At 36.3% G+C, this 12,427-nt stretch overlaps 1 protein-coding gene across 2 annotated transcripts in view; it reads left to right on the forward strand.

Annotated features, from left to right (window-relative positions):
* Positions 1-11,879, forward strand: part of HNF4G (hepatocyte nuclear factor 4 gamma) — a 127,082-nt gene extending 115,203 nt beyond the window's left edge. For both annotated transcript variants that reach the window (XM_078441975.2, XM_078441974.2), the window contains 4 exons: positions 4,322-4,474; positions 4,603-4,839; positions 5,889-6,011; positions 10,178-11,879. In XM_078441975.2, the coding sequence (XP_078298101.1) occupies positions 4,322-4,474; positions 4,603-4,839; positions 5,889-6,011; positions 10,178-10,299 (635 nt within the window). In that variant the 3' untranslated portion in view covers positions 10,300-11,879. The remainder of the gene's footprint in view (positions 1-4,321; positions 4,475-4,602; positions 4,840-5,888; positions 6,012-10,177) is intronic.
* Positions 11,880-12,427: the final 548 nt, after the last annotated feature.

Genomic DNA, 12,427 nt, shown 5'->3' on the forward strand with positions numbered 1-12,427 from the left:
AGAAGAAATTATGCATGCTTCATCCTTACGCAGGATCTATTCTGTATGTAGCAAGCATTCAAGACACTGTCAAATGGTACTCTCATTTCACAAATTGGATTTAATTAATTGTATCCTCATTCAAGACCCTATGTTTCCTTGACTTCATTGCAGCGAAGTTCAGAAGGCATTGAGATGTTTCGGGTGCATTAACATTTAAAAATAAGAGTTGGAGAGGGCACCTGGTTGGGTCAGTTGGTAAGCATCTGACTTTGGCTCAGGTCATGATCTTGTGGTCTGAGAGTTCAAGCCCCACATCGGGCTCTGTGCTGACAGCTCAGAGCCTGGAGCCGGCTTCAGATTTTGTGTCTCCCTCTCTCTCTTCCCCTTCCTCTCTCACACCTTGACTCTCTCTCTCATAAATAAATAAACATTAAAAATGTTTTAAAATATAAGTTGGAGATGGTGGTCAAAAGGTACAAACTTCCTTGGCGCGCCTGGGTGGCTCAGTCAGTTAAGCGTCAGACTTCAGCTCAGGTCGCGATCTCGCGGTCCGTGAGTTCGAGCCCTGCGTCGGGCTCTGGGCTGATGGCTCAGAGCCTGGAGCCTGCTTCCGATTCTGTGTCTCCCTCTCTCTGACCCTCCCCCGTTCATGCTCTGTCTCTCTCTGTCTCAAAAATAAATAAAACGTTAAAAAAAAATTAAAAAAAAAAAAGGTACAAACTTCCAGTTACAAGTCAAATAAATACTATGGATATGATGTACAACATGATGACTAGAGCTAACACTTGCAGTATAATATGTGTGGACATTGTTAAGAGTGTAAATTCTAAGCATTTTCATTACAAGGGGATTTTTTTTCCTTCTGTTTTCGTTGTATCCATGAGAAGATGGACATTAATTGAAACTACCATGGTAATCATCTCACAATATATGTAAATCAAACTGTCATGCTGTCCTTCTTAAACTTATACAGTGATGTATGTCAATTATTTCTCAATAAAACTGGAGGGAAAAGATTTAAAAATAAAAGAGAAATGTTGCTCAATAAACATAATAATGAAGTATCTTTAAATCCTATCAGGACAAATAACTGCTGATTTATGTGACCACTTTATTGGAGTCTCAGTGTTGTTTCAACTCCTTCAGTGGCTGCTTAATACTTGTACCTTGTTTTATACACTTCCAAGGAACATGTCTATTTCCTATGATCTCATTGCCTATGATATGATGCAAAATCCCAAGTAAAAAAAATTATTTGGTGACTATGTCTGAAAATCCTGATAGTTAAGTAGTAGTGCTGGAAGCGACAAAGTAGGATGGCAGGTTGAATGGGGGAAGAAGACACAAGGGGAAGCTTTTGTCTTCCTTAAGCAATTGCTTCCATCCACCCACCTTACTTACCTTTTAAAATTAGTTTTCCTGTTGAGAGAGTTGAGATGGCTGTAATGATTATTATCTCCACTTCTGTCTGGCTGTGTGAAATGATGACTAGATTGCTCATTATGTCTTTGTGTTAGATATTTTAACCCAAAATAGGAATAAATAAAATATGATATATTTTTCACATATAATATGATATAGCTAATATAATAGATATAGCTAATATCTATTGAGGACTTACTATGCAAGATGCATTCTCTAAGTGCTTTACATATAAATACATGCTATCTCATTTAATCCTCATGATAACCCTAAGGGATAGGTACGTACTTTTATTCTGCAGGTGAAGAAATGCAGGCAGAGAAAGTTAACTTAAGGTCACAAAGCTAGTAAGGGATAGAGCCAGGATTCTAAACCACATAATGTGACTGCAGAGACAATGCTCTTAGATTCTATTAAACACTCTCCTGCATTTATAAGACTGCTATAATACTGCTCTCATTATAGATTGAATACAGTATACTTAAAAACTCAAATGTATTTGCTACCTATTTCTAAATTGTTTTACCCTGAATAATTAGGTAAACTAACTTTTCATAAGAGCAAGACTGTATTTTTTTAGATCTTTTTACATGTTGTTACACTGAAGATTGTCTTTGCCTGCAATGAAAGAATTCAGAATATTGACTTCTTATAAAATCAGAAAATAACAATTTAGCTGTTATCTTAGGAGCTCTAATAACTTCTAGTTTCTAATATTTTCGTAGCTATACTATTTGTCACTTACAGCCAGAGACATTCTAAATTGGAGCGTCCTCAGGGATTAGGGAGTCTAGTCTCTGTTCAATTTCTAAACTTTCTTGAATTCATCTACTTAGGCCTGTTAAAGTTGTGTTTCAAAAGTTGTTACACCTACATATACCTAGACCACTAAAGGAATCCTCTTTTTATCCACTGTAAGCAAGAAAGTTTCTTTAGGTTTTGTGTTACGCTCATTAATGATTAAGACACTAATAGATAACTGACATAGTGGAAGGGTAATCATTATATTTTGTTTCTCTCCTGTCAATTATTAGCTTGTTATTAGTCTGCACTTTCGTGTTATCACTAGTGACTGAGTCTGTTAAAATGCATGTGATCATATTATCAGTGTCATTGATCCTTGACGTGTTCTTAAGTTTTTCTTTCTTTTTTTTTTTTAATATGAAATTTATGGTCAAACTGGTTTCCATACAACACCCAGTGCTCATCCCAACAGGTGCCCTCCTCAATACCCATCACCCACCATCCCCTCCCTCCCACCCCCCATCAACCCTCAGATTGTTCTCAGTTTTTAAGAGTCTCTTATGCTTTGGCTCTCTCCCACTCTAACCTCTTTTTTTTTTTCCTTCCCCTCCCCCATGGTCTTCTGTTAAGTTTCACAGGATCCACATAAGTGTGAAAACATATGGTATCTATCTTTCTCTGTATGACTTATTTCACTTAGCATAACACTCTCCAGTTCCATCTACGTTGCTACAAAAGGCCATATTTCATTCTTTCTCATTGCCACGCAGTATTCCACTGTGTATATAAACCACAATTTCTTTTTCCATTCATCAGTCGATGGATATTTAGGCTCTTTCCATAATTTGGCTATTGTTGAAAGTGCTGTTATAAACACTGGGGTACAAGTGCCCCTATGCATCAGCACTCCTGTATCCCCTGGGTAAATTCCTAGCAGTGCTGTTGCTGGGTCATAGGGTAGATCTATTTTTAATTTTTTGAGGAACCTCCACACTGTTTTCCAGAGCGGCTGCACCAATTTGCATTCCCACCAACAGTGCAAGAGGGTTCCCGTTTCTCCACATCCTCTCCAGCATCTATAAGTCTCCTGATTTGTTCATTTTAGCCACTCTGACTGGTGTGAGGTGGTATCTGAGTATGGTTTTGATTTGTATTTCTCTGATGAGGAGCGACGTTGAGCATCTTTCCATGTGCCTGTTGGCCATCCGGATGTCTTCTTTAGAGAAGTGTCTATTCATGTCTTCTGCCCATTTCTTCACTGGATTATTTGTTTTTTGGGTGTGGAGTTTTGTGGGTTCTTTATAGATTTTGGATACTGGCCCTTTGCCTGATATGTCATTTGCAACTATCTTTCCCCATTCCGTAGGTTGCCTTTTAGTTTTCTTCATTGTTTCCTTGGCAGTGCAGAAGCTTTTCATCTTGATGAGGTCCCAATAGTTCATTTTTGCTTTTAATTCCCTTGCCTTTGGCGATGTGTCAAGTAAGAAATTGCTGTGGCTGAGGTCAGAGAGGTTTTTTCCTGCTTTCTTCTCTAGGGTTTTGATGATTTCCTGTCTCACATTCAGGTCCTTTATCCATTTTGAGTTTATTTTTGTGAATGGTGTAAGAAAGTGGTCTAGTTTCATCCTTCTGCATGTTGCTGTCCAGTTCTCCCAGCACCATTTGTTAAAGAGACTCTTTTTTCCATTGGATGTTCTTTCCTGCTTTGTCAAAGATGAGTTGGCCATACATTTGTGGGTCTAGTTCTGGGGTTTCTATTCTATTCCATTGGTCTATGTGTCTGTTTTTATGCCAATACCATGCTGTCTTGATGATGACAGCTTTGTAGTAGAGGCTAAAGTCTGGGATTGTGATGCCTCCAGCTTTGGTCTTCTTCGTCAAAATTACTTTGGCTATTCGGGGTCTTTTGTGGTTCCATACAAATTTTAGGATTGCTTGTTCTAGCTTCAAGAAGAATGCTGGTACAATTTGATTGCGATTGCATTGAATATGTAGAGAGCTTTGCAGTATTGACATTTTAACAATATATATTCTTCCATTCCACTACTGAAAGAAAGTACTATTCCCATTCCTTCAAGGGAAGAACCGTTTAAAATATTTATTTGTGAAAACTTAAATCATATCCGACAATCTTTTGTTGGGGTGTGCTGATCTTTTTTTTTTTTCCTCCTAGGAAACAACTACGTAATTCACCGCAACAGCAGTGAAATTGAGATCAGCCGCGTGGCCAACCGGGTTCTAGATGAGTTGGTACGACCATTTCAAGAAATTCAGATTGATGACAATGAATATGCTTGTTTGAAGGCAATTGTATTTTTTGATCCAGGTTTGTTTTCAGATTTCCATTAAACAACAATTAAAATGAAAATTAACCATTATTTAACATTGGAATATTTTCTCTCACACTCTAGCAAGATGCGATCTCTTAGATTGCCCCTTTTCTTCCTTTCTTAGATGCAAAAGGGCTAAGTGACCCGGTAAAGATTAAGAACATGCGGTTCCAAGTGCAGCTCAGTTTGGAGGACTACATCAATGACAGGCAGTATGACTCCCGGGGGAGGTTTGGAGAGCTGCTCTTGCTTCTGCCCACACTGCAGAGCATCACCTGGCAAATGATTGAGCAAATACAATTCGTTAAACTTTTTGGGATGGTTAAAATTGACAACTTACTTCAGGAAATGTTACTGGGTGGTGAGTACATTTAAGAATTTATTATTTATTAGCATTGCAGTCTGTAATAGGTTGACCTGTTTGTTTATCTTCTTCCAAGTTTTTTAATTTTATTTTATTCATTTGAATTCAAGATAGTTAGCATACATAGGTAGTATTGGTTTCTGGAGCAGAATCTATTTATTTTTTGTCTGTGACATAGTGGATTCATTGTTCTTTTTTTTTTTTTTAACATTTAGAAAGTCTGCAAAACCCATTTGATGGAGACAAAAATACTTGAACATATTGAAATCCTCATTCTTACTAGTCTCTGCCATCTTTGTCCCACACAGTTCTTCTTGCCTCAGTTTCTATCCTTTCAAATATGGTGAATAGAAATGGATTTTCTATTTTTAGGACTCCTAGGGGTGTATTATATTTTTCTATGCCATGACTCCTTTCAAAGCTCAAGGATACCAGCATTGCAACAGAACCTAAAAATATTTCTAGTAAATACCTTAAAACTAAACACTTTGCTCCTGAAATAATTAATTGACATAACACAATGAGAAGGGAAAAATGAGATTTCATTGCTGCAATAAATGTCAGGAATAAGTTAAGAAATCATTTATTTTGTGTTCTGATCTAAATTAAATTTCCTTGTAAAATCACTTTATTTTATTTTATTTTAGTTTTAGTTTTCTGGTGCTTAATGTGTTTCTAATGACATCTTTCTGAAATAAAAGTTGTTTATGCTATTAGTGTGATCCCAAATACTATAAACTTGAGGTAAGTGATTCTTGGAATTGCCTTAACAACAGGCAGCAAACCTAATGATTCCAGGAAACAGCACACAAGGTCCATTATTAATATACAACATAACATGATACAACATTAATCTAGCCAATGCACAGTGAAAGCTGACATTGTCCTTAATATGGCAGCAGTTCTATTAATTTATTTTTGAAATCCCAAAAAGCACTTTGCAAAAATAGCAATATTCCAGCTGTCAATCAAAGCATGTGTTGCAAGGTAAACTTGCTGTCGCTGATTAAATGTCACTAACGCAAGCATCTTTTTATCTTCTGTAGGTGCTTCCAATGACGCCAGCCATCTCCATCATCCGGTGCACCCACATTTGTCTCAAGATCCATTAACTGGACAAACTATACTTTTAGGTCCCATGTCAACACTGGTTCATACAGACCAGATCTGTAAGTATTTTGCCAACCATAATATTTTTTAAACTTAATTAAGAAAAAGTGGAATTTGGGGAAAGAATCTATCAGTACCCAGCAATAGAAAAATTTAGGCGCAGTTTCCTCTGTAGGACTCCACTGTGGGAGATTGTGATATTCAGCAAGTCTTTGTTCTCCTAGGGATCATGGGTTTGCTCCCTAAAATTGGATGTGAGTGCATAAAACAGAATGTACAGGCAGTCCTGGTTTGGCCTGGTAGTGCAGGGCTGTGAAAAGGACTGTGCAAGCCGGAAGCGTGCAAGGAAATCTTAATAATCAATAGGAAAATTATAGTTGATCGTGACCTTTAAAAATGTTTGCTGGGGTGGCTGGGTGGCTCAGTTGGTTAAGCATCAGACTCTTGGTTTCAGCTCAGGTCACGATCTCATGGTTTGTGAGATCAAGCCCCATGTTGGACTCTGCACTGACAGCACGGAGCCTGCTTGGGATCTTCTCTCTCCCTCTCTCTCTCTGTCCCTACCCTGTTCTCACGTGTGTGTGTGTGTGTGTGTGTGTGTGTGTGTGTGTGTGTGAGTGCTCATGCTTTCTCCCTTTCTCTATCTTAAAATAAACATTTAAAAATGAATAAATAAAAGTGTTTGCTGAAACATTAAGAACTCTCCTAACTACAGGTTGTAACTCTATAGTGAAGCTGAATAATAATAATCCTAATATCTATTTAAGACACTGTAATGTAAGCATTAGATACAATGAGAATTCACATGTTTTTGTGTGTTTGTTTGTTTGTTTGTTTGTTTGTTAAAAAATTATCAAGAAGGAGTGCCTGGATGGCTCAGTTGGTTAAGCGTCTGACTCTTGAGCCCCACGTCAGGCTCTGTGCTGACAGCGTGAAGCCTGCTTGGGATTCTCCCTCTCCCTCTCTCTCTACCCCTCCCCTTTTGTGTCCCCTCTTTCTCTCTCAGAATAAATAAAAAAACATTTTTTAAAAATCTGTAAAAAAATTATGAAGTATAGTTTCAACAGTGCATCCTGCTTTCCTCTGTTCTAAATTGCAAGTGGAAGTGAGCATCTTTTCTATGCCTTGATGAATTTTATTCTTTTGGGAAGTTTGGATCAGCTTCCAAGATTTTACCCTTTGCAATTTCCATGTCTGAAATATCTCTGAGAAATTATTTAATATGAAGTTTTTTCACTAATGTCCATCACTTTACCTTCACTAAGACCCAGAATGCAGATTTATTTTTTTGTTTTAATTTAAATTTCAGTTAACATACAGTGCAGTATTGGTTTCAGGAGTAGAATTCAGTAATTCCTCACTTACACACAAAACCCAGTGCTCATCACAAGTGCCCTTTTTAGTACCCATCACCCTTCTAGCCATCTCCCCACCTCCCCATCAACCCTCAATTTGTTCTCTATCCTTAAGAGTCTCCTGTGATTTGTTTCCCTCTCTTCTCTTCCCCCCACCTTCCCATGTTATATGTTCATCTGTTTTGTTTCGTAAACTCCACATATGAATGAAATCATATGGTATTTGTCTTTCTCTGATTGGCTTATTTCACTTAGCATAACACACTCTAGCTCCATCCACGTTATTGCAAACAGCAAGATTTCACAGAATGCAGATTTAGAGACTCAAAGAGCAGCAGTGTCTGCATTCCCAGGGGAACTATTTCTTCTGCAGCTCCATCCATGTTCCATTCACTTCCTGCATTGTCACTTTTTGCTTCTTTTATTTTATTTTATTTTTTTGCCAATTCTGTTTTAATTGTCCATTTTTTTTGAAAAATGTCATGAGAATTTATCACTAGGAGATGAGGAGGCAACACAACTACACACTTAGTTGTCAGTACATGAACTGAATAAAATATGTTCAGTGACATCCCAGACAGACTTAAAGATGTGATGTGATTGGTTACTGATCGCAATACACATCTGTTACTGAGATGATTCATGTAGACCGAAGAGTTAGCAGTGAAGTTTGTATTTATGCAGTTACTCACAGTTAATTGTGAGTTACCATGCTAAATGAAATTTGAGCCATGTTTTTGCCAGACTGGTGCTATTTATCCAAGCTGTAATAACTGAAATCCATGCATGTCAGATTTGTGCAAAGTGAGGGCCACTGGGAAAACACTTTGGAACTAAAATGATTACATAAATAGTAGGGGTTAGTAGCAAAGTTAATATGATAATATTGCAGATTTAACAAAAATTCTATTTTTCATAAGCTACTCCAGAGATAAAAATCTGTATTTGACAAAATACCTAGGATCGTTTCTGAGTTTATACTTAGTATTCCCACATTTACCTTTGATCTATCTCCTCTTAACACTAAACCAGCTAACTCACTGAGATTCCTTGAGTTATTGTGATATAATTATTATGTGTGTCTGTATTAACTACTGAATTTACAGTAGCCCTCAGTAACTAATTACAGTGTGGTTTCATGGAAATGTTCAAACAAATGTGACAATTTAGTGAGTACCACCTGACTGCTACCTAGTGGTGTAGGGAAAGTGGAGGCCACAGAAATGGGTATTATCCCTGTTGCCTTTTAGATACAGCCCCTGGTAAACCTATGTGTAAATAGTGTCCGAAACACAAAGTTCTTTGACTACATGATAAAGGCAGAAATAAAATTGTTAAAACATAACTCAAATTATGGAAACAGAACTTGAAATGTGTTTGAAAGACATCAACTTGGGACCATCCTTGCAAAGCAAATGTTACCATATTCCTTTCATAGTCAAGAGCAGACAGGGCAAGTCCAACGTCATCTCTCTTAGGGATTAGTTATTCATAAACCCAGAAAACAAAACACTTTAACAACATATTAAACATTATAGGCATTGGCTGGCAAGAACGTTTAACAATTCTGCTGGTGGTTGAATCTTGTACTTTTTAAATGTTAGTTTTCTAGTATTTTTAAAAGCATATTTGCTGACCCTAATCTATTTAAAATCACATCACATTTCTCATTTTTATTTTACCTCTTTCAACATAATATTTATGAGAATCCATTTGTAAAGGAAAAACTTCCTCTGTTAGCACCTATTTGGAATAGTTTATATTTTATGCAAAACAAAACATTACACATACACACAAAATAAATTTAAGTTCATGTGTATTTTCCTGGCCTTTTAGAGCATGTCCTGGCAGTCTTAGATTCATCCCAAATATCCAGAAAAAAATTTTTAAAGCAAATATGGTTATTCTTTTGTTAATTAAACTGTATGTAAATATGTTGTTTCCAACCATATTTAATAATATAAAGTCAATATGTGAAAGATCAGGCAAAAAGGAAGTGTTCTTATTTTTGTATCAATTTTTAAAAGCTACTTTGAAAAAAAAGTCTATACAGTTTGCAGTGCCTCAGGCTGATTATCAAACATTTTCTATTCGTTCTGTTAAATATGGAATTAAAATCAATGTGAATATTAAAATATTTCAAGTTTTAAAAAATTAAAAATCTAAGATAGCTCCCAGATTATTTTATAATATAGTAAAAGTTTGCAATAGGAGGAAATACTATTCTAGACAATGAAGTATTCACACTGTAACTTCTTTTTTCAATTACTTGGGCTTGCTCTTTGATGAGAAAGGGATGGGTGAGCTCAACTGTAATAGAATAATTTTGAAGCAAAATGCCAGTATTTTTCAGATGTTTTTAATTCCGATATAGGTTTCAAAGCACTTGCAAAATGTCTTAACTTTTTATATCGTCTATTATGTTTGAGTCAGTGGAATCCAAACCAAATATATTTTATGTGCATTTTTCATTGTAGAAATTGTACAGTTGTTTTCAAAGATTTTAAAAAAAACAACAACCTGGCATTCTGTTCATACTCTTCATTAACTTTTTTTCTGCGGGGTTTGTGAGAGAATCGAATGCTCATAAATGCTATTAAGAAAGACAGTAAGTGACTGTTGAGTGACTATGAAGAAGTTTAAGCATCTCTATTCTGTTTGGATGCTATCTGGGAGGGAAGAGGGCCGTGCAACTCCAATAGCACCTCAGTGAGTTCATAACGGATTAGATAATCATACTTTATATATGATCTTCATATATATGATAATATCTCCAAAATGGAATAATGCATATGGGTGTCATGCAGGGCTTACTAGGCCGGGCCAGGGTGACTGTCACCATCACATACAATTCTCTGATTCTTTTTTAGCAACTCCTGAGACCCCACTCCCTTCCCCACCACAAGGCTCTGGACAAGAACAGTACAAAATAGCGGCAAACCAAGCTTCAGTGATTTCACACCAGCCTCTCTCCAAACAAAAGCAATTGTGAGAATATGTTTACTCCTGAATGGCACTGCGTAAATGTGAAAACTTGTTGGTCTTAAAATAACTCAGGATAGTACTTTTGGCAAACTCTTAGCCAAGGCTTCTTCATGGTGCTGTTGTAAGATGGTATCCCCTTTTCTTGTTTATATGCTCATTTTGTTTGTTGTTGCTATTGTTTAAAACTTTCAGATGCAAATAATGTATATCTGAGTTTCAATATGTTTGTATAGTATATTTTTCCAACTTCCCTTGCACTGCTCTGGAACCAGCTGAATCTTACGTACTACTTTCATTTGTTGTCTCGATATTAATTTAAATCTGTAAATAATTGCTTCACTGTGATGTGATGCAGAACTGAGTGTTCTTTTGTGACTAAGAATGGTAGGTAGATCAGCAATTCCAGATCAGTGTAAAATGAACCATTTTTTTTTTATCAATTTCAAACTTGCAAGTTAGAAAAATAAAGCAGTTGCTATAAAATAGGAAATATTTATTTGAAGAATCACTTGTGGATATCCAGTGGCTAAGAAGCATCTTTTTGGCCCACAGTTAAATACACCTCTATCTTAAGCTTAGAAAATTATAGTCATTCCAAGGCTGACTGGCTATTCCTTGTAATCCTGCCTATATTTGAAGACGTATTTTAACATAAAACATGTTTGTTTTACCAATCAAGATACAGGATAAATGGTAAAAAAGGAAACCCTTAACACAGTGGCTCAACCAAGAGAAACCCTGCCTTCTCTCTCCTAAAACAATCTGATAGTCATCCATTGACTTGAATTTTAGCGTATGCCTGCCTCTAGTTCCCAGGGACCCTGCAAGAGCAGTCTTTGGGTGATAAGCCTTGTGCCAACTAAAACGGCACCACTCTGGGAGGCTGATATTGGGAGACAAAATGGCCATTGTCACACACACAGTGTCTCACTTAGTCTTTACGGCAACCCCGTAAGAGAGGTATTATTGTCTTTCACTTATAAATGAAGAAACCTATTGCTTGGAGGGTTGAAGTACATAACTGAAGTACTTCAGTAAACCTGTAAACCTGAAGAGCAGGACAGCCACCTTGATGCCCAGATCTGCTTGACTCTAAGGAGAATAAATCTGGTGTGGAATGAAAAATGTGAGCTTCTTACTATGGTTTTGAAATATATGCAGTTGATGTGATGACTGAATCCTGCCCATCTTGTTACCTGTAACACATATTTACATGTAATCAATGAGTGTAAATTTGTTGCAGCATGAATAAGAAACCACTGTTGTCGCTTTAATGTCTTCCCCCCAAAACAAAAAACAAAAAAACAAGACAAAAACACAAAACAAAACCTTAAAACAAATTAAAGGAAATAAAAGACATACCAGATAGGTTATGATGAAAACACAAATGCAAATCACTGGCTCAGCGGATTTTCAAAAATCCAGTGGACTGAGGAGTACAGTTCATTGGAGCCCTATTTGATATCATCTAAAGCTGAAGTGTATTTGAAACAATGCATGATGGGCCACCTCAAGAAATAGCGATCTCTCTCACTCTCTTTCTTTATCACACACACACACACACACACACACACACACACACACACAGAAGCAAGGAAATATCACTGAGTAATTATGAGTGATACAAAAAACAGTGTCCCAACTTGTAAGAGACTAAATTAACTGATTTTTACAGAATCTCTCAAAATTTCTAAGATTTCATAACCCCCCATTTACCCTACGAATAAAAAAGGTTCTGTTAATATTAACTAACTTATTAAGTCAGTGTAGAAAAATGGTTAATTGGAAGCTATAATGGATTTAATGAAATCAAAATTCCTTCAGTAGCTGGTACCTGAAAACTGTAAAATATATCTTTGAGAGTGAGTGAGGGAAGAGGAAAGTTTACTTCACTCTTATTTTTTGGAAATTTACTCTAGCGTCTCAATTTAATGTATAAGAATGCTTTTGATCTTTATAAATAACAAATACTTTTGTAGGTTTCTGTTTTACTTGTTGTGCTGTTCTTTTAGTAGATATTAAAAAAATTCATTTTTAGTGAACCCTTTAACTTATCTGCATATATTTACTAAACAGCTTTGTTTTAGAAATTATTGCTAACAATTTTGTTTTAATAACTATGGTCAGGGAATTTT

This window comes from Panthera onca, chromosome F2 (assembly GCF_046562875.1).
Source record: "Panthera onca isolate mPanOnc1 chromosome F2, mPanOnc1 haplotype 2, whole genome shotgun sequence".
NCBI classification, from domain to species: Eukaryota; Metazoa; Chordata; class Mammalia; order Carnivora; family Felidae; genus Panthera; species Panthera onca.